General features: G+C 42.3%; 1 protein-coding gene across 2 annotated transcripts in view; it reads right to left on the bottom strand.

Annotated features, from left to right (window-relative positions):
* pou2f2b (POU class 2 homeobox 2b) overlaps positions 1–26585 on the bottom strand; it is a 48834-nt gene that overhangs the window by 7705 nt on the left and 14544 nt on the right. Inside the window, exons 2-15 of one of the 2 annotated variants that reach the window (XM_065957913.1) lie at positions 9113–9178; positions 8750–8784; positions 8201–8251; positions 7187–7306; positions 6666–6986; positions 6218–6323; positions 6032–6123; positions 5767–5916; positions 5512–5653; positions 5246–5394; positions 4469–4666; positions 4113–4306; positions 2685–2753; positions 2288–2361 (exon numbers count right to left, since the gene is read on the bottom strand). In XM_065957913.1, coding sequence (XP_065813985.1) covers positions 2288–2361; positions 2685–2753; positions 4113–4306; positions 4469–4666; positions 5246–5394; positions 5512–5653; positions 5767–5916; positions 6032–6123; positions 6218–6323; positions 6666–6986; positions 7187–7306; positions 8201–8251; positions 8750–8784; positions 9113–9178 — 1767 coding nt within the window. Of the gene's footprint in view, positions 1–2287; positions 2362–2684; positions 2754–4112; positions 4307–4468; positions 4667–5245; positions 5395–5511; positions 5654–5766; positions 5917–6031; positions 6124–6217; positions 6324–6665; positions 6987–7186; positions 7307–8200; positions 8252–8749; positions 8785–9112; positions 9179–14185; positions 15019–26585 lie in introns of those variants that run through there. The other variant, XM_020640623.3, reaches the window with a different exon arrangement.

Genomic DNA, 26585 nt, shown 5'->3' with positions numbered 1-26585 from the left:
TTACTCAACAATCATTAACAATATTTCAGAATTTAAATTATTTTCTTATTCATCTATTTTATTACTTCATTTATTTTCTGTCCTTGCAATCATTCATTCACTTATATCATGGTAAAGTTAACTTTTGTTATTAAGCTGTTGATACACAACACTTATGAGTAGTTGTCAATTATCGTCAGAGGTTCAAAATGTTTGCTATGATGGATCTGAAGCTACAGAATAATCTGCCTGAGAAGATCAGGTCTGCTGAGTGAGAGATCTCTTTAAAACCCGTCTTAAATTTTATTTGCAAAATTTGTCCTGGTTAGGATTTTTTTTTAAATTCAATTTCATGCTCTTTTAAAAGAATGATGTCTTTTAGAGTTCTTTTGTTTTAAAATAGATTTCTTATTCCTTAACCCCTTGATGTGCTTATAATTGTATGACCCACCTGTTTGATTTAGCTGCCTTTGTAAAACACTAGGTTGGAGTTTTGAAAAGTGCTTGATAAACAAACAAATAATATATTAATACATTTTGGGTTCCTGTCCGTTAACAACCCTTCAGGCTACCTCATCTACCACCACTCAAGTTAATCATTTCCTACAAAACACAGCAAGACAAAGCGCCTGAACTTGTTGCTTTCAGCAGAGGGAGGTGGGGAATAACCGCCAGCAGCTTTTTTTAAACAGAGAGCAGAGGGAGCGGCCACACTGCACTCAGAGTCTAGTTACTCAGTAAAAAAGTGCTGCACGCACCTGTCAGTCATTGAGTGAAGGTTTACAGGGGAGACAGTTGTTTGACAAACACAATTTTGAAAATGCCAATAAAGATAAAAAAAACCTGTTGTAACTGAAAATTGTCTGATATTTGTAGCTTAGACTAATTTGTGGGTTACAGCAGAGCAAGATGTCTGTTGTTATAGAAACAAGGTTGATTGGCTGTGAATGGTGCTTCATGCAGCATTTCTTAAACACACAGAATGCAGCCATATCATATTTTGTTATTATATTTTCTATTGCCTTGAGCTACAACATTCACATTTTCTTTTCTATTCTTTCTTTTTATTTTTTAAGGTAAAGCACAGAGCATCTCTTTTACTCTTAGCTCACAAAGTCTTGTGGGTGCAATGCGTTACGGTCTGTTCTGGCTACTTTAGGTGAAGAAGCTGTTATTTTTGCCTCCACAGAGATGGCTCTCTTGTTGGTGTGTATTGAAGCTCAAAGTGGTGTGAAATGGTGAGTCAAAAATGTAGCTCTTGTTCTGCCTCTGACGCAGACATTTAAAGTTGACGTTTAAATCATTTTTTTGGTATCATCGTGGACTTTTCTTGCGCACATTTTCATAGAAATATCAACGAAATCCTCCCAAAAAAAAACATCAGCCTCTGAGCTTTCCTGATACTGAACAACAAATGAGATGAGTGATGACATGAAGCGATGAGAGATGAGAGAGGCAACACAGACGCACATACCAAAACTTAGCCCACACATTCACGTAACCAAGATCACTAACAGACACACACACACACACACACACACACACACACACACACGATGGGTTGAATTAATGGATGTCAATGGCAACAGATGAGCAATAAGGCCTTTTTTTGTTGATTCTATCTATGTCAGTTGCTTCACACTGGTGATGAGCAATCACCCTCCACTGTCTATCCACCCATATCTCCAGCCTGCAGTCTACCCGTGCGATTTGATTCACCTACCGTGAACTGTATTACTCATCACTCGTACTTCTTCTTTTTCATACATCTCTCTGCACGTCCTCACTCCTCACATTTCAGAGTATGATTAAAAATTAGCTCTGCTGACGCTGATGGGGACTATTCGGTGATCATTCTGACAGCATTGTACATGTTTTGTGTACCCTCTGTGCTGTTGTGTGAGGAGATGTGTGGTGTACAGTATGTATTTCAAGTGTGTATACGTGTGTAGGTAGATAGTAGCTAAGTTAGACAACAGTTTGTGTTTTAGAGGAGGAAAATGTATGCCCGGTGTGCGTGAAAGAAAAACTATTCCCTAGACATTCTAATGTATTCTGTGGCTGTAAGTTTTCACCACAAATTGAATCATGAAGCACCGCTGTAACTATGATATGACCTCTAGAATTAAACTCTCCCTATCTGTGATGCTGATGCTGAATTTGGTGTTTTTTTTCCCCCTCTGCAAAAATAAACCCATTTTAGTGTGTCTCTTTTCAATCACGCACACGCGCACACACACACGCACACACACACGCGCGCGCACACACACACACACACACACACGCACACACACGCACACACACACACCTTGGATAGTAGCCAGGGGATTGTTACCGAGGAGGGCTTGGCTCATCCCTGTGTTAACTCCCATCACAGTGTTCCTGTTGTGTCAAACACACACACACACACGCAGCACCAAACAAGTGCAAGCATATACACAAACACAGACAGGCAGAAGAGAAAGGTGAGAGAAAAAAAAGCAGGTTTAGCAGCAAGGACAAGCAGAGGGCGAATTCAGCCCCGTGCACGCAAAGAGCTGTGGTCTGTTGTACAGGTGTAAACAAGAGGATAGAAATGTAGAAAAACACAGAACACATCAGACATTTCAGAAACAACACCTCCATACAAGAAAACATCATTCTGTACTGAATAAGTGTGTATTCATGTTTGTGTATGTCGATGGAAGTGTCTCTGTCGCATTCACCTCAAGTTTGCAGCAAAATCGGTGATGTAGTTCGCCACGTCACCGTTCTTTTTACCCATACGCCATAAGCTGTGAACACAAGAACCACACACACAAACACACACAGGGTTAAAAAGCAGTGGGCACAGCAGGGAGCAGTGGTGCCCAATGGCATGTTAGGATATCAGTGTGTGCACGAGGGAAACAATCACTGTGTGTGTGTGTGTGTGTGTGTGTGTGTGTGTGTGTGTGTGTACAGTATCAAGAATTTAACTACGAACTGCAGGTGAACCGAGCAAAGAGCAGTATTCATGCTGAGTAAATCATGGAAATGTGCGGTTGTAGCGTTTGTGTTGTGCTTGTTTAATTGTTTGTAGAATTGTGGTGTCAAACAGACAAACAGTGAGGTTTTCATAATAAGACTCAGATGAATGTTACAATGTCACAACTGCTATAAACAAAGGGTCAGTTCGCCTGATCACATGAATGTATAGATTCAGGTGCTGCAGGTTTTGTTTCATTGATTTAGGTTTTGGAACAGCTCAGCCAATATATTTAAAACTAATGGAATTCAGGCTGAGAGGATTACAGCACTGAAAAATATGTCTGACCATCTTTACAACAACCACTAGGTGTTTGCTATTTAGAATAATTTCTATAGTACATAATTAACTGTTTTAAATTACCATTCAAATGTCTAATAGCCATATAAACACTCTAATAAGACTATTTAAGAAATAATAATTAAGAAAAGGAGTATTTATAATTGTATTAAGCAATTCCTCCGTACTTAGAAAACTGTACTGTGTATTTTGTAATTTATCCAAACTAAACGTTTTATTTCTGGAGAAAGTTGTTGCTCTTAAAACTATAATCCACACCTCAAATTTAATTTGATTCACATCCACAAAAGTTGTGTTGAGGCAGATATCTCCGGCCATGTGTGTTTAATTCTAATGATGTGTTGTTTAATCTCAAGACTAGCGTTGAGTGTTTACAGTTGTTCTGAAAGGCCGCACTGAAAAGCAGGATGAGAAGTGAGATGTTGTAGAGAGGTCTGGAGATTGTTTAAATGTGGGGATAACAGCTCACATTTTCAGATAGCTTCTCCTGCAAGACGTTTATAGTTTTGTGTTTTGTTGGAGAGGAAAACTTCAATCCTGCCAACTCTCTTACCTCACAACACCTGATCCCTGGTTGCATAAAGCGGTCTTAACTGTTTGATTGTCAGTTTCTAAAACAAATATTGTCAAACCCAATCCCACATTTCAACATCAGATAAAGGTGAGATGAGGCGATCTCAAGGACTTGCCAGATTTTTAACCGTCTGGCAATTGCTCTCTTTAAGTAAACTGGCCCCATTTGGCAACAGTAGACACATATCCTGAAAATAGATCCTGGAAGTAGAAAACTGAAAGAATATATCTCTAAAATGTAAAGGATTTTTACCCCGTGTTCAGGTTGAGTGTGCTGTGGCTGGGAGTGGCTGGGCTGCGGGGAGGAGGAGGAGGAGTCACTGGGGAAGGTGCAGAGCTAAGGGAGGGATGGGTGGAGGTGAGGCTGGAAGTCAGGGGGCAGACGGGGGACATGGTAGTCACTGTTGTGCTGAGACTGGTCACGGCCTGCGACAGCTGGCTGGACATCTGGCAGAGAGAGAGAGAGAGAGAGAGAGAGAGAGACATGTTCAGGTTTCTTAACTACAGGCAGTTCAATAACAGTTTATTATTTACACATTGAAACACACTGTGATGCATTTATTAACATTCAACTAACACATGTTAGTAGTGTCAGTGTTGGATATTCACCATGTGAGGGCTGTAGCAGGGTTGTTTGTGCGTCGTTGAGGCAGTGGGACCCTGGCTGGGCAGGGGAGGAGTGGCACTGGAGGGATTGATGCGTTTCTCTTTCTGCCTGCGGTTGCAGAACCAGACCCGGATCACCTCCTTCTCCATCGTGAGCTGCTCTGCGATCAGCAGAATCTCCTCTGAGGTAGGCTTCTGGTTCTGCAGGAAAGGAGGAGGAAACAGGGGAACAGACTTAAGATGCAGTGCTTTGTGTCAAACATGATGTAAAACATTCAAATCACAAAGACATGAATCATTTGTACTGACACACAGTAAACACCTGGCATTAAAAACCCTGCAGGGAAAAGACAGCAGAAGACTGAAGTATTAAAACAATTATTTAAAAGCTCATGCCATCGGAGCACTTTCAGTTGTTAAATAATAATAATAAAGAGGTAGGATTTAATAACTCCTTTTTGAATGAACAAATTGAGGTAATGTAGTGTACGACAATTTATTTTGTAAAGTATTACTATCGAGTCAAATGTTAAAAAAGTTCAGTTCAATACAACTCAATAAGTTGTGCAGTTGTTACACAAATACACACATGGTTCTTTTTACATACTTAAAATGTATATTAGCATATTAGAACCAGTTATTATTCAAATATTCCATCTTATCTTAGATGATTGTTATATGGCCAGAAAATGAATCTATTTTGGAGCTTGTAATATTCATCCTTTTGAAAGCTCAGATGAGTAGATTGATGTTTAAAGAAATAATTTGTTTGATTATTACCGTCATGAATGCACGTTCCAGTGCCACTCGTACATTCGTCTCAATGCTGGTTCTCTTCTTCCTGCGTCGCCCAGGAAGCCCGTCAAAGCCTAAAGAGGGAGAAGTCAGGGAGCTGGGGCTAGGCAGGGTGCTGTCTATAGACATAGTCTCTGATGAAGAAAAACACACATACAATATGAATTCAATTAAGATCAGTTATACTCTCCAAATCTCTTCTTTTCCTATGATGATCTGAATGTAGCGAGGATTTTCTGAAGAGCGCTCACCTGCATCATTGAGCCACTTCTCCAGCAGTGGCTTCAGTTTGCACATGTTCTTAAAGCTCAGGTTGAGGGCTTCAAAGCGAGAGATTGTGGTCTGACTGAAGTCATTGCCGTACAACTTCCCCATGGCCAGACCAACATCTCCCTGTTGAAGAGAAAATAAGGAAGAGGTACAGTTTGACACAAATCCAAACCCAAAACATCATGTGCTAATGTTACCTGCACATGCACACAAACGCATCAGGTGTCTCTGCCTACCTGTGTGAAGCCCAGTTTGATGCGTCTCTGTTTAAAAGTGCGAGCGAACTGTTCCAGCTCCTCCAGGTCACTGGGCTCCTCGGGGTGAGTGGTCACAGACTGCACCGTGGTCATGCCTCCACCGCCGCTAACATCCAAACTTTTATCTCGCTTCAGCAGAGACAACATCAGAGGATTGAAAGTGAGACTGTGAGGTTTGTTTTGACTTAAATAGAGAGTGTGTTCTTTTTTTCCACTGACTAAAAGCTTGAAAGTTTCCTCCTACCTGTGCTTGGAGTCCCATTCTGGTCTGAGCAGACAGCAGGCTCCCTTGGTTTTGCTGAGGTAGCGAAAGAAGATTTGGTGTCGACAGGAGTCCTGATGGGAGGAAGAAAAAACTTGGTCAAAATTACTGTAGTTTAAAATTTGGATTTAAACATAAAATCACTGTCTTATGTTTGCAAAATAATACCTTGCTGGCCCTGCTGTGCCTGTGGCAGGAGGAACTGGGCAGGGGATGGGAGCGAGTGGCCGGGCACCAGCACCAACTGCTGAAGCTGCAGCAACTGCTGGATGTCCTGATCAACAAGAAATAAATCACAGATCAGAGATGCAATAAAAACAAACATAACGATAGATAGAGGTGTGAGAGACACAAAATTGCACAAGTGGGTCAACTTTTTTTCCACTGGAGGAGAGTTGCTGATTTGGAAGTACAGAGAATATGTATGTCCAATGTAGGTGGAACCACTTTGTTTTTGTATATTCATCAGAGAAAAAGGGAAAATGTGTTCATTCAAGGTGGAAACTGTGAACCATGAAACACACAAAAGACATGCAAGAAGAATTGTTCCATGGTTTAATACTGGTTACTCAATCAAGCCGCTCATCGGGAAGTAGCTGTGATTGGCAGGCAGTACCTGGGCGGTGAGCTGGATTGGCTGAGAGAGTGTGAGCTGGGGTGGAGGAGGAGGGACAGGGACACTTTGGGCTGTCTGGTCCTGTGTGCTCTGCCCGTGTCCCTGGGACTGCTGCTGGGCCTGCTGCCCTGTTTGTCCTGCCTGCTGCTGCTGCTGGGCTTGCTGATTTGCGGCTGCCTGAGCTTGCTGATTGGCCTGGGCGGCTGCGTGGGCAGCGTGAGCGGCATGGGCTGCACTTGACTGCTGCACAGCTGCAGCGAGGAGCTGAGCCTGAGCCTGCTGCAGCAACAACTGCTGCTGTGCTGGCAACAGAGCTGTCAACTGGCAGAGAGTAAAATAGAGGAGAGGAGAGGAGAGGAGAGGAGAAAAGAAAAGAAAAGAAAAGAAAAGAAAAGAAGGGAATGAACAGGGGGAGATAAAGGAGGAAATAAAGTTTTCATAAGCAGCAACAGAGAAGCAAGCAGAGTAAAAGCAAAAAGCAAAGTTTGTGTCCATGTGCATTTGTTGTAAAACTGACTTACCCCTGCTAGTTGGGAGCCGGTCAGCATGAGCTGTGTATGTTGCAGAGCCGTTTGTGAGGGGGTCGGTCCGTGAGAGAGAGGGAGGGCCGGGGACATCTCACCACACTCCTCCATCTTATTCTGTGGGGGAAACAGAAAAACAGATACCGAATTATATGTTGAGCAAAACAATAAAATCCCTCAGAAAAATACTCCTCCCTCTCCTGAAAAGAGAATTTACACTTGACCTCAGCAACACAATTAGCAGCCAGTGTAAAAAGCTCTCATGCACCAAAAAGTCAGACAGTGATAGAGAAAAAAGAAGTAAATATCTAAAAATGATAAAAAGTAAAATGCTATTCAAAGAACTTCAAAAAGCCAATTAGAAGGTTGTACCTACTCAGACTTACCTTATTATTGTAATCTGTGGTGTTATCTCTGATTATCTCACATGTAAGCTGATCAGATATGTGTCTCTAGTTAGTCTCAGGCAATGAAAGCCCACTTGTGTCTCTTTTTCCTACACAAAGGGATGATCGTTTCTCCCCAGATCCGGCATGATTGAACTGGCATGAGGGGGACTCTTCCAGCTAACTGATTTGCATATCTTTGGTGGTATGCAAATGAGAAAGATCTCACTTTTTGAGGGAGTTGTAGCATTATACTTTCTTTTTTTTTTTTGTCTAAAAGTGCTTTGTGCATCATACTCCATCTCCTCTGTGTATATGTTTACATTGGATTCTGGGTGGGGAGTCGACACATTATGAACCTCAACGTTGTTGAGCACGACAAAAGAGCGATTGAATTCATAGCAGTGAATACAAAGCTGAGGCAGCTATACTGTCAATAAAGCTATTGTGTGACGTGAAAACACAAAAGATGCACAAACATTGGCCCAGACATACGCAGAGACATGCACAGGCAGTTAAGTAACATGGCACACATGAACAAACAAACACACACACACACACACACACACACACACACACACACACACACACACACACACACACACACACACACACACACACTCACCTTGCTCAGGTTTGGTGAAAGAGAAAACGGATTGACTTTCATTGACTGAGCCTGCAGGAGGAGAATAAAACACTTCAAGTGAGAATTTAAAACCCAAAATAATCTTAACTACATTCTATTTATTAATCTGTTTATTAAATGCAAAAGGTTGATACATAACACAAAATTATATATATGTATATTTTTTAACATATTTGTGATTTTATAAGCAAATATGCAAATAAGCTTCAAACTGCTTAAATGTGAAGATTTTCTGCTTTTCTGTTTGGTTTCATTAACAATTATATATTCTTATATTTTGAGAGTAAAAAAGAAGATATCAACATGTGACTTTTTTCTCTGAGAGACAATTTGATACATATTTTTCTCTGGTTTTTTTTACACCATATATATTATAGTATTAAATAAAAAATAAATGAAAATAAATCTTGAAGACAAACGAAACAATTAGCTCTAAAGAAAATCAGCGATGGTTTGTTTTCATTGGATCAGTCATGTAGGTGAACGTGAGTGGAAGATCATGCTAATAATCACAAGAGTCAGATGTACCTGGTGATTTGATTCAGGTCCATTCCGCTCTGAATCTGTGTGGGAGGTAAAGGAAAAAGTGAGAAACGATCACGTTTTAGAGGACTGAAATGACATGCTTAGAAAGTCTTTTGACACATCATATATACATCTCAAACAAAACAAAGGAACACATTTTTTAAATGGTGCACTGCTGATCTACTATTGGACTTTGTGAAGTCAAGTATTGTAAAAAATAAATAGAATCATTCACTGTATCCTTGCCATTACATTTAATAATTTAGTAATAAAAAATGTAATATATGTGATCCTTAAATTCCTTTTTAGTAGTGTACATCTGTAGAGATATTTGTATTTGCTTCCACTAACAGCAGCACATCTTACCTGTGCCCTCCAACGGTGAGTCCGCCCCCACTTTCTCCACCTCTCCTGGCTTTGACATCCTGATATCTGTAACAGAAACATACACACACACAAATAAGCAAGCGAGGTCCATTCTTAAATTTGTGTCGTGCGATCAGGAAAGTGTGCCCCGAAGCAGAATAATAAATGTTTGGAAAGAAGTCGATTAGAATCTTGATGACAAAAGGGGAAAAAAGGATGGTGAGGATGGTTAGAGTGTTTTCAGGTCACAGCCCGGGCCTACACACTGTACAATAAACAATAAGACTGAATCATTCACAAGTTCAATCCAACCCACATTCATTCATACTTTCCAAACCAGCGGTTTACATAGGAGTAGGTTGAGTAAAGGTGTTTGCTTGTTCTAAATTTAACTCATGTATATACGTGGGAGAGAGTCGGTGCTAAAAATGTCTCCTGTCGTGTGTCATTACAAGGCCACATCACTTCCTGGTTGATACTATAATGCAGCGTACGGCTGCAGCAGAGTTATGAGGTAGGCAAGACATGTAAGTCAGTGTATTCCAAAAAGAATTAGGTATTTTGGCAAAAAGATTAGAGATAATGGGAAGAAAATATGAAGTGTGAGGTTGTGTTCATGTTTCTATACTTGAGTGTGTGTGTGTGTGTGTGTGTGTGTGTGTGTGTGTGTGTGTGTGTGTGTGTGTGTGTGTGTGTGTGCAAAGCATCATTTGTTAATCAATAAAATCATCTCACTAAAAGTCATTTTTTGATTGCCCGAAACCAGAAAAACAACAATTTGTAACCTTTTTTCTCTCTCTTTTTTCCCTCTCCTTTACAAGAACACACACACACACACACACACACACACACACACACACACACACACGTACACACACATGTACACATACACGTACACACACAGCTACTTCCCTTTTGTGAAAACATGCAAATCTGCCCAACGACCAACTAATTATATCTGCCACCTGCATAATAAACTCTCAGTCTCCCTCCTCCTCTTTCTCTGTTGCCTTTAACCTCGTCCTGTAGTTTCAGTATGTTTTCCCTCTTATTGCAGATTTAAACAAACAGCCACGATGCATTGCAATTGTTCTGTCAGTTTTTTGCCGTCTTTCGTAATATTAAAGAAGAAAACAAAGATTTCATTTTTTGACTCTCTGTAATGCCGACCATAAAGCGGTCGAGCACTATTTTCACCATTGGGGGGCAGCAGTGACACATGAAGAGCATGAACAACTGACCACCTCTGCCCTGATGCATGTTTCGAAATATCAAAGCATCAGTTCAGTGCAACATTTATAAAGCACAAAAAACCCCTTACAGATATAGTCAAAGATTAATCCAACAAGTGTCTCTCATCACAAAGGCGTTTCAGTTCTCTTCAGCTCAGTTAAGAAATTAAAAAGCTTTTTGAATGAGAGGGAAAAAAAACAAGATTTCAAGATCTTTAACTCAAAACGAGTAACCTTTAGAGACTTAACTTCGGATTGCCATGACCTGAAGGTCATCATCTCTCAGATAATAGACACAGAAACATGTCTTTCTTGTTGAACAATTAGGAAAACAGTGGACTTTGGTAGATACAGCATTTTAGGGAAAGGGGGTTAGCTGAACAGTTAACAGTTAGTTAACAGGTAGCTGTAAAAGCTCCTCTCTGCTCACATTATAACACGGAGTCAGGGAATACACACACACACACACACACACACACACACACACACACACACACACACACACACACACACACACACACACACACACACACACACACACACACAAACACACACGCACGCACGCACGCACGCACGCACGCACACACGCACGCACACACGCACACACTAAATGACCGCAGGATTTTCTTCAAATAAACGGACTTCTGCAAAAAGTTTAATTTGGTCAGGGCTGTGTGCATGCAAAATATCTGGTCATTGTATTATTAGAGTCAATTTGTGGTTTTCCCAACGTTATAAATGGCTACGTGTTACAGGCCAGTCCACAGTTGCATAATTTTCAGTGAAACTCACTGAATCTGCACTAAAATGTGTGACGTCTTCTGCTCAGGATTAACATGTTTAAAACTTTCTAGATTGATATACAGTATTTATTTATTAAAAGTTGATCTTATATTTAATTGGACTATTTTGTGTTATATGTTCAGTTTTCAGCAGCAAAGCCAAATCTACCATATAAAATGATTGTCCCTCTCATAAAACAGCTGCAAGGTGATGTTCCCTAAGCGCTGCCTCTTGTACAGTACCGGCCGCTCACGGGCGAAGGTGTGTATTGATTCATGGCTCAAAATGGCCTACAGACAGAAGCATGGTGGATAATGTGGTCAGTAATACAGTAGTGGGACAGTATATCAAGATGCTGTGTCTTTTTCTCACTTCCCCTCCCGACTTCCCCTTGTACCGGGTTGAACGCAGAGTGCTAAACCCAACACTTACTGTCAGCGTGGCTATTAATATTAGCCTGCTCTCTCCCTCTCTTTCACTCTGTCTTACAAAACCATGCCTCTCTTCTAAACACACCACCCATGCACAAACACACAACTAGTTTCAAGAGCAGAGTAACATGTTATGAACATCTTAACATTTTGAATTAATAATTAGTATGAAATAAGGAGGGAGATTCTTTTGAGCAGCGTCTCCTTTTTCATCTTGGGGTAAAAAAATCAGACTTTACGAGTACAAGGTTGAATTACTATGCCTGATGTGTCCATCATTAATCTGTTACAGGGTATGCTAATCTTACAACAAAGCTTTGGGTTTATCTCTGACCTGGTGGGACACAAGAGCTAAAACACACACACACACACACACACACACACACACACACACACACACACACACACACACAGTATCTTAAACAGAGCAAATGAAATGCTGTATAATCCTGTGTCATGAATAAATGATGCAACAGAAATGAACATGAAACAACAGAGTGTGTGTTCAGTCTGGACTGTTTCTGTTATTCTCCTCTGGGTATTTTGGCTGAGATGAAACTTTGCTGCAACTACCCCCCCCCCACTCCCCCCTTCCCCCCTTCCAACAACCCAAACTCCACTTCCTGATTCTGGACAAGCCCAGTACCAAAGGAGGTTGTCTGGGAACTGGAGTCATCATGTATAGTAAGTACGGATTTAATAAGACCAAGCAGTGCAAAAGGGGGGTGGGGGGGTGGGGGGGGGACGGTGGGGGCAGTTCAGCAGCTTTAACACATCTGTTTGAGGGTGAGTGAAAAACAGGAATTGGAGATATAACAGCAGCAGGCTGATCATGACATTTCGTTGACTGCACTGCTGACACTGTTTGTAGTTTTATGACTATACATTTGTTTCTGCTCAAATTATTTATAACAAAATTAGTAAATTCTTTATATTGCCAAATATAAACCTTTTGAAAACCTTTGGAATGAATGAAAATGCTGCTGGAAATTAGACAGATGTCCTTTTGGCAAAATCTTCCTCTCAGTAGAAATTGGATGCATAATAATGCAAATTTTCTGTACAAAAAAATATTAAATTTCCCTTTCTGAATTGATGCACTTTGAGCAGATGAATAAAGCTGTAATTGCAGAAGGCAAGACAATTATATATACAATTTTTATTGAAATCAGAAAAAATCTCCTGTTTAGCCAACACCATAACCTAATATTCTTCATTTACTTTCCTACTAATTCTGGCATAAATGAGCAAAACTGTTGAACCAATAAATCAAACGTAATCATTTCTTATTAAGTGTGAATAACTGTATAAAATGCATTTGAATTAATTAAGCAATCAAAATGATTTATTTTGACTTTGTTGGCAATAAGCTTCTATATGATCACAGTAATATTGTTTCACTTACATTGTGATCAATAGGTTGTGTTCTTTGTTAGATGCAGTGTGGTGCTGAGGATGTGTCAGTCTGGTCAGAGTTACGGGAGGTCACAGCAGGGACCGCATCAGGTTAAGATTTGACTCAGAGTTTTTTTAACTAATGAATCACTTCCTTGATAAACAATCAGCGTAAGACACTGTCCATGAATGTTGTTTTTTTATAAATCACATCATGACGTCCAAAAGATGAAAATATGAGCTATTTGACATTTCAGACATTTCTGGTAATTGATGAGTCTGAAGAAGCTGATGAACTTTCTCTAAAAGTCTTCGTCAGTCTTCTGAGACTTTATCTGACTCTAATGTCAGCGATGCTCTGACCACCACAACTAGGACATAGAGGCATAGGAGGCACATTTTGTTTTGCTTTGTTTGAGTATTCTTTTTTTTTTTCGTTCCTGAGATGACAATTATTTTAGGTGTTTACCCTTTGATCTTTTTAATAAAATATTATTATAGAGATAGGGTGCTTCATAAAAGCGCAGACACACTGAACACACACACACACACAGAAAGTTAACACTGGTTTCAAAGTTGTTATGAAAAGAACGATTTTAAGATAAATATTTATAAACTAACACAAGTTTAACACAGCTGCAGTGCTGGACAATAAAAATTAAAAAAAAGACGAGTTTGACTAAGAAAACGTAAAAAATGACCACAATATGGAAAATGGCCTACGAGGTATTTGGGCTGCAGCAATGATTTTTATATTTCTAGTAGGTTTCAGTACAATAACATACACACACACACACACACACACACACACACACACACACACACACACACAAAGACACAGAGTCAAAGGGGCTATGGACTGGCTAGGTGTCTGACCTTTCCCTCTGCCTGTGACAGGCGTCCATCCATCCTGCCATCCTTCCACATCTTTCTCTTCGTCCCATCTCCCGCTCTTTGATGTTCTCTAATTAGACGAGCTTGTTGCACCCAGTGGCATTAATCAACAGACACAGAGTTCTCTCTCTTACACACACACACACACACACACACACACACACACACACACACACACACACACACACACACACACACACACACACACACACACACACACACACACACACACACACACACACACACAGCTTAATTGGCCTCTGTAAATGAAGGCCGATAGAGAGAGAGAGAGAGAGAGAGAGAGAGAGAGAGAGAGAGCTGCACAGACAGTCACTCACCTGGCAACCACATACTGGAGAAGTCCTTTGCTGCTATCGCTGCTGTCTTGGTCATATCTGTGTGTGAGAGTGTGTGTGTGTGCGCTACGTAAAGAAAAACTCTCACTCTCCCTCCTCTCTGTCTCTCTCACCAAAAGGAGGAGTGTTTTAAATCATATGGTTGAGAGAATCACTCTCTCTCTCCCTCCCTTTCTCTCTCTCTCTCTCTCTCCTTCTCTCTCTTAGAAGTGCACATGACAGCACACACCCCCAAGCCCCGCCTCTTCCCCCACATCCTGCAACACAACAGGAAGTAAGCCTCAAAACAGTAGGAACTCAGCACACAGAGGAGAAAAAAATATAACAGTAAATTTAAAAAAAAAGAAAGAAAGAAAGAAAGAAAGAGAGGGGACAAGAGGTTAGCGAGTGGGTGAGGGAGGAGATTGAAGAGATAAACGTGGTGTAAAAAAGAGGGGGATGACGGGTGCCGATGGAAAGTGATGGCGATGCTGGAAACACGCACTCACATACGCTCACTCACAAGAAAAAAAACAGCAAGCTTGACATTCTGAACTTAATTTGGGCAATACACTTTCACTATGTGTGACCCAGTGTGCCTTTAAAACTTTTCAAAACAAACTTTATAGAGTTTTTCTTCAAATTTCAGCAATTTCAATAACCTCTCTCAGATTTTTTTTTATTTTTTTTAATTTACCATGAGTCATGAGTGTCTCTGTACAGTGATATTCATGTGGACGCAGGACTGCAGGGGTTGTCAGTGACACATCAGGGGGTGTAAGGTGGTCTGTAGAGGGAGGTCGGCACCTATTAGAGAATAAGTGAGACATCCTCAGCTAAGTTTGTCAACCACAGCTCCTTTCTGACACAGAGTGGAAAGAAAAAGTCAGTCACAACCCTCACTGTACCACTGACCACCCCACACACTGATACACCACAGAATTGCTTCATGTTTTGCGTAGATGTGGCATGAAAGTGGAACATTACAGATAAACATGAGCTATCAGTGCCACCCACATACTAGGAATATGATAAATCAGTGAAATTAAGTATTGAGGACCCAGAAAAGCACGCTTCAGCAGAAATACTGCGTTCATCTGAGGGTGTCAGACTGCTGCTGATGGTGTGCATTACCACAAGGTGGCACTCTTGATTCTCTAATCCTGATGAACAAACAGGCTCCGTCTGCAAGAGCGGATCCAATGTGGACCCCTGATCACCCCCCTCCCTCACCGTCCTTCTCCCTTGGTCTGAGTTCACTAATTCAAAAGCTAACGGCAGCAGAGTTCCCAAGTTTAACCTTATAAATACTTTATGTGGTGATTTACAACGGCCCAATGTACTGCTGCAGAGACGCTCACTGAGAAGTGCATATACTGCACCGAAAGGGCATTAAGTTATATAGAGACACATTTTTTTTTACATGTCCTTAAATACATACAAAACACATAAATATAAGTATATCATGAAGACAAAATAAAGGCAAAAACTTTTTTTTTTAAACATGGACAGAACCGTTCTTGAGGCTTAAACTGCTTGTTTGTTGTTGTTAGATAGCTGGCTTTAAAGCTTGAGTGACTAATTAGTCAATTAATGATTAACCATCTTTAGAATACAGAAAATGAACCTGCCACTGTATTATTCAATTAGGGTTTCTCATATATACTGTAATGGTAAACTGAATGTTTTGGGGGTTTTGCCGTACACGATGAGATGAAACAAGGAATTTAAGGTACCATATAGGACTCTGGGAAATCTTGATGAGTCATTTTACGGTTTTATAACATTTCTGATTAATAATGAAAAAATCACGATAAAAGAAATAATCAATTAATCAAGAAATAACCTGCAGCTAAATTGATAATTAAAAGTGGAATTATTTACAGCCCTACAAGCGTTACATTTTTTCTCAAATTCATAGTTTATTTTTTATTTTTTTGTGTTAATCAAATAACATATCACAGTCAAACACCTGCATCCTGGACACCAAACAGTCTGACGAAAAATCTTTAATTTCATTAATTAAATTGCTCACACTATTTTTTCTGATTATGTTTGGCATCATCCGGACATGAACGGACACGTTTGTTTGTCTACCTTGTAGGTAATCAGCGGTGAGCGAGAAAGTGTGTTTGTGTTTGTGTGTGTGATGAGTGAATCCATCGGCCAGGCCTGCCGAAGCCGGTGACAGACTGCGTGTCGGAGAGGAGGCGTTTCTTGGTGTCAGAGGTCGTCTGGGCAGCCTGGCTTTGGCCATGACCTTTGTTCAAACTCCAATCTACCCACATAACTACCAACTTGACTGTCTTTGTGTGTGCGTGTGTGCGTTTGTTTGGGTAGCTCCAATAAATGGCGGGGAAATTTAAGTGTCCTCTGTTTGTGTGTGTGTTTATAATGTATTGTATAGTTCATGGTCATGGGGGGCCTTCCTGCCCAAAGGAGGTCTGAGCCTTGGTTACTATGGAAACCATACCCAGCCCCACTCTTGCCTTGACACTTTAATGATGTTGGGCCTACTGCAAATTGTCTTAATTATATTAAAAATATCAGCAAATACAATACAAAAATATATTTTAGTTGAAAAAAAAAATAAACTTGATAAAAAAATATGAATAATTTGGTTTTATTTTAGTTATTTATTTGAAAATACAAGATATATTTATGAGTTTGTTATGGTCACTACCAGAAGATATTTTAGTACAATAATAAAGAAACACATCAACACGCACATATATATATACACACACACATACAATCTGATAGTGGGACCCGAGGGAGGGGGGGGGGGGGGGGGGGGGGGGGGGGGGGGGGGGCAGGGGCCTCTAGAGTGCCATCAATCACTCCACTGTCAGAGAGGGAGAGGGAGAGGCAGGGAGAGAGGATGGGGGGTTACTAACGGGGAGCAAAAGCGGAATAGTAAAGAAAAAAAAAACAGGAATAACACAAAAGGGAAAAGGTAGGAACGATGGTGAAAGAGAAGAATAGAAAGACAAGAAAAAGGTTGAAAGCTGCTGGGGGGTGAGGACGGTGGGAGGAGAATGGGTCATCCCAGGGACAAATGTGGGGTCTCCAAACCAGTTCAGCCTCCCTCTATGACTTGGGTCCTCCTATATCTAGTGCAGCCTCGGGCCTGGAGCACATACCAGCTCTAATTCATGTAATCCATCATATTCCTCTGCTTATAGAGGGGACAGAGAGCAGCTCAGTGACGGACCCACCAAGTGCTGGACACAGTCCTGAAAGACTCTATTCTGCAAGGTGAAAGATTTCAAATCCAGCCTGGTGTTTAGATGTGTGTGCGTGTGTGTGTGCAGGTGTAGCCCCCATGAGGAGTTTCAGGATTATAAACAGTAGGTCTAGCAGTGTGCAGACTACAGAGGTTGAGGTTTGTATGAGAAGCAGCAGGGGCTAAAACACACTCACACTGTTGGCTGCCATGGGACCGGCACAATCTCACATACACATATACACAACCACCCACACCTTTACAACACCTATTCCTCTCCTGTCCTAATACCACTCAATCGCTCCTTTTCCTCCGGCCCTCCACCCCTCCATCCCTCTCTCTCTCTCTCTCTCTTTCTCTCTCACACACACACCGTTTCCCTCCTCTCTATATCATCTCTCAGCCCATAGGGAGCCGAGCTTGTCTAGACAGACACCGCTCTCTCCCACGGCGCTACCAAGGTTGAAACTCAAATCTTTTTCTTTCGCTCCTATCACTCCCTTTTCTTCCACTTCTCCTTCCTCTTCACCTGACACAAGAGCTGAGGGTCTACTGGGAGGGACTGGTGGCCTTCATCGCTCATGGAGTGTCAAGGCCACTTCATGAGGTGTCTACTTCCACCAACTGTTGTGTAGAATAAGACTCAATTCTACTAATTAAAATGCAAAAAACCTTTACTTTAGCTACAGAAACCTTCATCTTTTTCTACTTCTTCTTTCCAAAAGTCATCTTTTTCACCTTGGCCTTTGCTCCTCAGCTGATCTGCTTCATCTCCCTCAAACCTCCTCATCTTCATCACACTTTTTTAACAACCTATCCCGTTTTCTTCTCCAATTTAAACTTTCACTTCCCCTCTTTCTCTTTCTCTTTCTCTGGCTCTCTTTCTCTCTCAAACCTGCTGGTCAGCAGCAGCTGTGACATCACCGGCCACTGTTCTCCACTCCGGATTGGACACTCGGCCACGTTGCCAGGCAACAGCAGTGAAAGGTCTCAGTGTGTGCGCCGTGCGCGTGTATTTGTGTGTTTATGTCTGTTTATAGCTACGTGGAGTGAAAGGTGTGTGAGCGATTTTCCTCGCCTTGCCCTTTATCTGTGCATGAAGAATGATCAGAACAGATCTACTTCTGCGCTCTGTCTCAGATCAAAGCATGTAGATGATTGGGCTGCCTTGCCACAGTCCTCCACCACAGAAGAAGAAGAAGAAGAAGAAGAAGAAGAAGAAGAAGAAGAAGAAGAAGAGGGATGTGTGTGCATTGCGTTAATGAAAAAGAAAGATGCTACAAATGTGCGTGCGTGTTAGTGTCTGCACTTGCGTCGAACCAAATAAATGTGTATGGTGCTGTCGAATACGTGGATGTGTCTGTATGTTGTGTGTGTGTTTCTAAATGTGTGTGTGTAAGCCCCCGGGAGCGGGTGGTTATTGTATCTGACACAGCGGCTCTTTCTCGCGCCTCATATTTCTGGGCCGATCGATTCCTCTGACTCCCGACAAGACAATAATCGCACCTCCCTCTCTCACTCCATCACTACCATTATTACTGACCTCCCCAGGGAACGAGTGGGGTGGAGGGAGGGAGAGAGGGAGGGATGAGGAAGGAAGGAAGGAAGGATGCAGGGAGGGTGAGAAATGAGAGGGGGACATGGAGTTGACAAAATGAGCCTATGATGATGAAAAAGCAAAAATAAACAGTGTTGAAATGAGGCAGGAGGAGTTGAAGGAGCCTGAAAGAAGAGGATTAGACAGCGGAAGTGAAGATGCAGATGGAGGGATGAGGTCTGAGAGAGAAAACAGAGCAAAGAAGATACGAAGAAGAGAGGGATAGAGCGAGAGAAAGCTTTAGAAAAATAGGTCCAGAAATATAGATCATGGTAAAAAAGGAAAAGGAGGACAAGTGAAGGAGTGCGAAGAGACGGAGGGCCTAACGGAGGGACAATAACGGAGAGAATTAGTGGAGGAGCGATGAAGGATTCGCACTATCTTCTTCTAATAAAGGAGAGAATGAGAGACAGGGACCAGGGGAGGGAGATAGAAGGGGGGAGGGAGGGGTGGGGGTTAGGCTGAGGTGAAAGAGGGAGAGACAGAGAAATATATAGGAACACACTCACAAAACACACACGTACACACATACAGAGCAATGGCTGTAAGTGTGGAGGTCAGCGCACAGAAATATTATTAAATTGACAAGAGTACAATAGTTGATTGGCAGGCTGACTCCTGCACAACCATTCAGAGGAGAAGAATGGAGAAAAGGACTCTCTCACACACACACACACACGCACGCACAAGCACACATAAAATGCATGCACATCTGCAGTTTCACAGCATGTAGAGATTTATACACAACACACGCTGTCTGCTGTCTTTTGTCTGTTTTGAGTGTGTGTGTGTGTGTGTGTGTGCGTGTGAGAGAGAGAGAGTGTGTTGCTTGAGTGAGTCTGTCACTGCCGTGTCTCTATGCCTTGAATCCAGATTACAATTACAGTAATTGGCTCTCAATTTAAGGGATTGCTGTTTGACCCCTCACCCCTCTCTCTCTCTCTCCCCGGTCCTCACACATTTTGACTCTTCCTCTACCACCAGTCCTCCCCCCTCCTCATCAATATTCCTCCGCCTCCTCTCTACCTGTATCACTACATCCATCTTTCTTTGGGTGCAATCCCTCTCCCCCTTCCCTCCCTCCTTTTTTTTTTTACCATATCCCTTATTTCTCCCCCCTCACCTCCAAACACACTCACACTTTATCCCCAGATATAGCTATGCTTCCTTTTTGTTTCTCCATCCAGTCTAAACTCCCTGGTTGTTTTAACCTCTTTGTTTTACCACCATTTCTGCCACTTTTCTTCCCTCGTTTCTGCCTTTTTGTAGCCTTTTCTCTGCCATAGTTTGGGAAAGAGGGAATCTATTGTATACTTTATTCATGCTGTATTTATTATGGAGAGATAGCTACTCAGCTATACAGTCAGGGGGATATGGTGTGCATTTGGGGAGAGAGGTAAAAGAGCGATAGATAAAATGAAGGAGGTAAGGAAAGGGGGTGATAGAGGTGGTGGTGATGGTGATGGTGTGTTGGGGAGGTGGTGGTGAAGCGAGCAAGGAGGAGGAGGGGGGTTAGGAAATTGGTCTGGCTAGCGGAACAGCTTTTCACCTCTCTCTCTTTTTCTCTCTCCCCCTCTCTTTCTCTCTCCCTCTCTCTATTCTGCTTTGTATTCTGCAGAGATGACAGGGGGAAAGCTTTATTGCTCCGAGTTTGTATCGATCGGGGCCCCTTTGAGGGGGGAGGTCGGGGGACGCGCAGAGCAGGCCCTTTCTCAACGACCACTGCTTCAACAACCCCCCCCCCCTCCACCCCCCAGCTCTCAATGCACACCCCCTCCTCCACCTCTTCCTCCTCCTCCTTCCAAACCTGACTCTTGCTGGCTAGCTTGCTCTGAAATTCAAATTCAAGGCTCTTATTCTCAAAGGTTAGAAGAGGGAGAGCACGAGGAAAGCCAGAGAGAAAGAGCGATTGAATGAAAGAGAGATGGAGGCGTCTGGATTCTTCCAGGCTCTGAATGGAACTGGGATCAAATAAGCAAAGCCCACAAACACAAGCAAGGGAAAAATTGAGAAATAAAGGAGAGTAAAAACAGCCAAGAGGAATATATCAGACCCCATTCCTCTTCTTTTCTCCTTTCCCTTCTCTCACCAACTGTCCCCTGTCATGTCTTCCTCACTGGTGTATCTCCATTTTACCCGAGGTGAGAATGACTTTAATGACAGACAGGTGAAGAATGATCCAAGTATAATATATAAACTTCAATGCTGCTGTCCTCATAAGACACATGGAGAGCAGTGAATGACTGAGATTTGCATTGAATTCTCTTCAAAAACCTCAGCTTTAAAAAAAATAGAGAGATATCAGAGACTTAAAATCCCAACACTTCAGGCATCTTTTTCACCTCTTCTGTTTGACCTTAAATAAAAAGGGGGCAAGACCCGACGTCAAAGCCAAAGCCAACTGACCAAACACCTGAATCATACATCCCAGATTCACGCACATAAACACACACACACACAGAGACATCCTATTTATCCGTTAATGGCATGCACAGCACTGCAGCGAGACTGGGGAGAAGAACAGATTGTCCATCAGGGGGTTACAGAGTTCAAGTCCATGACCAGAGGGCTAGAGGAAGGTTAGGGGGTTGAAGGTTCAACTCCCAGGGGGAGTGGAAGATCCCTGCTGTCTCCCATCAGACCACAAACCCACCCCCCCAGGACACTATACCCCCTCTTTCCTCACCTCCACCCTTTTCTCCTCTCCATCCTGCTGCTGGCCCTTTTAAGCCCTGCTTAGTCTGATCACACACGTGTTAACCCGAGCCTATAGCCTCCAGACTCACTCTCTGTTTGTCTCAGAAGTGCACATGCACACATGCTCTTAAACAAAAACAAGTTTACACACAGACACACAGACACACACACACACACACACACACACACACACACACACACACAATCATTCAGATAACTCAGCAATGCACAAACATATTCATAAGAGTCTAATCCACCCTTCCTGATTCAAATACAAATGATTGGATCTCGCTTTCATCTGTTTTCCCATAATGCAGGAAATCATCTTATTTTTTAGAGCGACATGATGGAAAGGCTTCTTCCCTCTCCCAACTCCATCTCACTTACTCCTCTTGTGGTAAAGACCAAACAGAAACACAGCAATTCCTCAGCTATCAGCAGCAGCAGATGTGAGTGGATATGAGATATTTGTGTAAACATAGGATACATATACTGTATATATATTGTCGTTGATATTGCCTGTGTGGTTTACGTGCCGCTCCAGATTGAGTTCAGCGATAGAGTATACATCAGAGACTTCTGCTGGATGCTGGATACACGTCTGATTCATAGAAGAATAGAAAAACACATGCACATGCACCTGCACACACAAACACACAGCACAATAACCTGCAGGCCTGGAAACCTGCCTTGTTGGCTGGATGCATTATTAAACACGCAAGATTTCATATGTAGAAGCAGAATATCAAAGCTGCTCTGGGTCCATCTGTGGACATAGGCTTGTTCGCTACAGACTTTACTCTTTTACATTTCATTTCAGTTTTTATTAGACTTAATATTTACTTGATATGTTGGGCACATTATTTACTTTGTATTTTTGTTCTGTTTCTCCATATTGGTATTCTAATACTACTTGTTTTGTTTTCTCTGTATACAAAACACTTATTGGCCCTCTGTCCATCCTGAAAGAACGATCCCTCCTCGGGTGCTCATCCGGAGGTTTTTCTTTTTCCTGTCAAAAGGTTTGTTTGTTGGGGCACTTATTCTTAGTGCCTAAGGATCTAAAGTCTAACAGATCTTAAAGCCCACAGAGACACATTTCTGATTTTGTGCTATAAAAATAAAATGAAGTCAACCCATACTTTTGCTGGGTTTTTGAAGGCTCATATTCCGGGCCATAAAAAAACAAACGGTTGTGTCAGCATCTTTTCACGATCGAACTCGATAAAGTAGAATCCGGATTCGGGCTTTTAACTGATCAAGAAAGTCTGCCTTGTTGTCACAAGCAAAAGTGAGAGTGTATTTGGGTGATGATGAAGGTACACCGCCATCCTATGCACGATCACAGGTCCCAGTCCGCATAGTAAGCGTCTAAAACCAGGTAAAACCACTGGATCCACCTGATTAACCAAACTGCCCACGCACAATAAGCGGGTCGAACGACAACTAAACCACAACATGAGCGCTGTGTGTGTTTACATCTCCAGGGCGGGCGGGCCAGGCCCTGACTCTCACGGTAATCGATGAACGAGGGAGGAAAGGGAGGTAGCGGGTGAGGCAGGGATGTGCGTGGGGGGAGGCGGGTGGGAGAAAATCGGTAAAGAAAGCAGGTTATCTCCCGTCATTAAGGGAGGGGGAATCCCCGTCTGGAGGGGGGTGGAGGGCGGGGTGGGTGAGGGAAGACTGGGGTTCATTGATAAAAAGGGAAGGAGGGAGGGAGGGTGAGGGAAGAAGGGGAGACTATGTTTGGCATCGAGAGAGAGCAGACAATTATCTGTATTGATTAGAGCGGCCCAGTACTGTGAAGACTGAGAAAACTATGACTGGATCAATAGAGAGAGAGGGGGAGGGAGAAAGGGAGAGGGGGTAAGAGAGAGGGAGTTAGACGATAGGCAGACCAATAGAGAGAAACAAACCACGGAGATAAAAGGTACTTATAATGACAAACAAAGAGATGGAAACATAGTTTATAGTGCAAAGTGAAGTTCAAACCCAAGGTGGCATCAACGTTAAGAGGGGAGTTTGAGGGAGAAAAAGGGGAGAGTCAATGAAAGCACAGGGAGATACATTACTTTGTTGATGTCATTACTCTTTATCATTGATTTGTCAGCACAACCACAGAGTTCATTCAACAAGCCCACCAGAGTCCTTGCATCACCACAGCACACAGCTGAGCAGATACTGAAAGAGGGATTGAGTTAATACACACTGAGTGACCACATCCTGACCACTGAGACTGGGGGAACAGAGACAAACCTGGCAACCCAGACATACCAGACGGGGGGGGGGGGGGGAGTAGAAGATGTGGATGTGTTAACTGTGAACTGCTGATATAAGTTGCTTATAGTTATTCTCGATACATAAGTATCCAAATTTGTAAGTAATCATTTTTTGGGGGAACAGGACTTTGTTATTCGATCTACAATACAACCCAATGGCAACTATGCTGAAAAAGTGCTGTGCTGTTCCTGATGACTTGGTAAACAGAGCATCACTTCCTGCTGCAGCCTGAAAATGAGAATCAAGGTATTTACCAAATTTAAACTTCATCTTTTTTTTAGAATAAAAAAAATGTATTCCCAAAAAAACACAACACATAAAATGTGATTGTTTTGATTTTTAATCACCTTTTTAAATGTTTTGATTATCTATTAATGTTGCTGTTTAGAGCAGTCAAATGTTTGTTTTCTCTTCTTACATTGTGATGTTATACACTGAAGTTGTTCTTTTGCAGACTGCTTACAGGCATGACTCCATTATGGTAATGTTAGTCAGGCTGTTTTGAATTTGAGACAGAGAGTGCTGAAAGAAATAGCTGAGATGAGAGAGGGGCAGAGGGTGTGTTTGAGGGGGAGCTTTGAAAACTATCAGGAGGGAGGCGGTGTTCAGGTAGGGGGTCTTGCTCTGGGTTCTCTTTCTGTCTGGGACAAAAACCAAGATGGTGGAATAGGGGTGGAACAAAAGGGACATGCAGGGAAACAGCAGAGTGACAACCTGTGCTGAGTAAAAACATCCTGCTGGCACGCACGCACACAAACACACACGCACACACACACACACACACACACACACACACTAGTCCCCAATCAGAACCCTATGAGTGAGTGTGTAAGTGCCCAACCCACTTCCTGTTGCAACTTACATTTCATAGAATCCTTGGCATCATTACCCAGGCAATACACAGACACACACAGACACACACACACAGACACACACAGACACACACACACACACACACACACACACACAGGGGACCACATCTGTCTTTCTTTACTTTATTGAACGTTAGAAGATGATAGAATTCAGCCTCCCACTCTTTTGATATCTTTTGACACTGAAGAGAAACGTATTGTCAGAAAAGGTTTATACCAGGCAAATAAATAAATGAAAAAACATCAACTCTGAATGGGGGAGCCGGCCTGGATATTGAGGAAACCTTTGGTAAGGGCAGAAAATGTCAGGTTTGACAAATGACCTTTTAAACATGGAGCAGATGTAGAAAGCCATGTACACTGAGGACAGAGGGCGGCTCGACTGTCTGTCTCTTAACAGCTAGTGAACAGAGAAGCATCACTGCTCCTGAACTGTTGAAATAAAACACTAACATTATGAGAAGTGTGAATGAAAAACTAGAACATAACAAAGTGATTCTGGAGCAAGAGGGGATTTTAGTTTGGCGGGAAGATGCTGGTAGAGCAGTTTTGTTGAGGTGTAATAAAGCCATAGAGGAGGAGAGGGGTAAAGTGTGCAAAAGCATTTCAGATTTGGTGAAACGGACGAAAAATAGTAGATCAAAAAATATGAGGAGGAAGCAGGAAGAAAAATATGACAAATATGGATGGGAAGGAATGACAAGACATGAATTACAGGTGTAGAGTTATGCATGTATGACATCACTGGACCCCTCCTCCAGCCCTTGGGATTGGGCACCTTGGAAACGGTCGCTAAGGGAACAGAGTACTAAAAGATGGAGGGGTGGTCAAGATGGTTGAAAAACAAATTCAAGAGGCACAAGAGTGATAGCTGAGAGTTTGAATTCATCCTCAGAAGGAAGAAAGTCAAGTAAATTCCTGAACAAACCAGCGTTTACCTTCCCCAGCTCATAAAGAGGTGAAAAAGCCAGCTCCATCACATCTGAAGCCTGCATTGTCCTCCTCCCCCATTCCCCTATATATACAGTGACCTCTCATCCACTCCAGTCATTTAGAGAAGGGAGATTTAGTGCGGCATCGGTGCAGCGTGATGGTAAAAATGGGCACTTGATAGAGAGGCAGAGATGGCCTCGGGTCTCCAGTTTAACACATGGAGAACTATTGATGGAAAAAACATGTTGATGGACAAAGAGACGCTGGTGTAGTGAAATGTAGGCTGTTAATGTATATGGCTGCTTGGAGGTCATTTGGAGCAAGAAGATAGAAGCTCTGTAAGTGGATTGAGAAATTGAAGTTGAAGCACACAATGCGCACTTTGGTCTTCAGAGGCGTCGGAGTAATGAACACACACGCCTGAGCTCAAAGGAAAGAACCGGCGTGCCACTCTGACCTCGGCAAACTCTCCCCTGTCCCCTGCAGACGATGCAGTGTCCACACAAAGCAGCTGAATGGATGCACTCTGCCTACCTCTGTCCTACCTTTGACTGGTAAACAAGTCATTCCCAGCTCCTAACTTTGACGCCTGATCAACATGACTGCATACTCTCACCACATCAAAAATAGCCGCTGCAGGGAAACAAAAATACATTTTGCATCACCAAAGCTTTGCAAAGTTTATGCACATAACAAACACCTCAGTTCTGCATGCAGCATATTCCAAAAGCAGGAACCATATACATATCAAAGGCCTGGATTTGGCATGCAATATAGATTTGGTATGTATGCATAATA

This window comes from Labrus bergylta, chromosome 8 (genome assembly GCF_963930695.1).
Source record: "Labrus bergylta chromosome 8, fLabBer1.1, whole genome shotgun sequence".
In the NCBI taxonomy this organism is placed as follows: domain Eukaryota; kingdom Metazoa; phylum Chordata; class Actinopteri; order Labriformes; family Labridae; genus Labrus; species Labrus bergylta.
The sequence above is the reverse complement of the archived record's forward strand: the minus strand, read 5'-3'. Positions and strand labels throughout refer to the sequence as shown.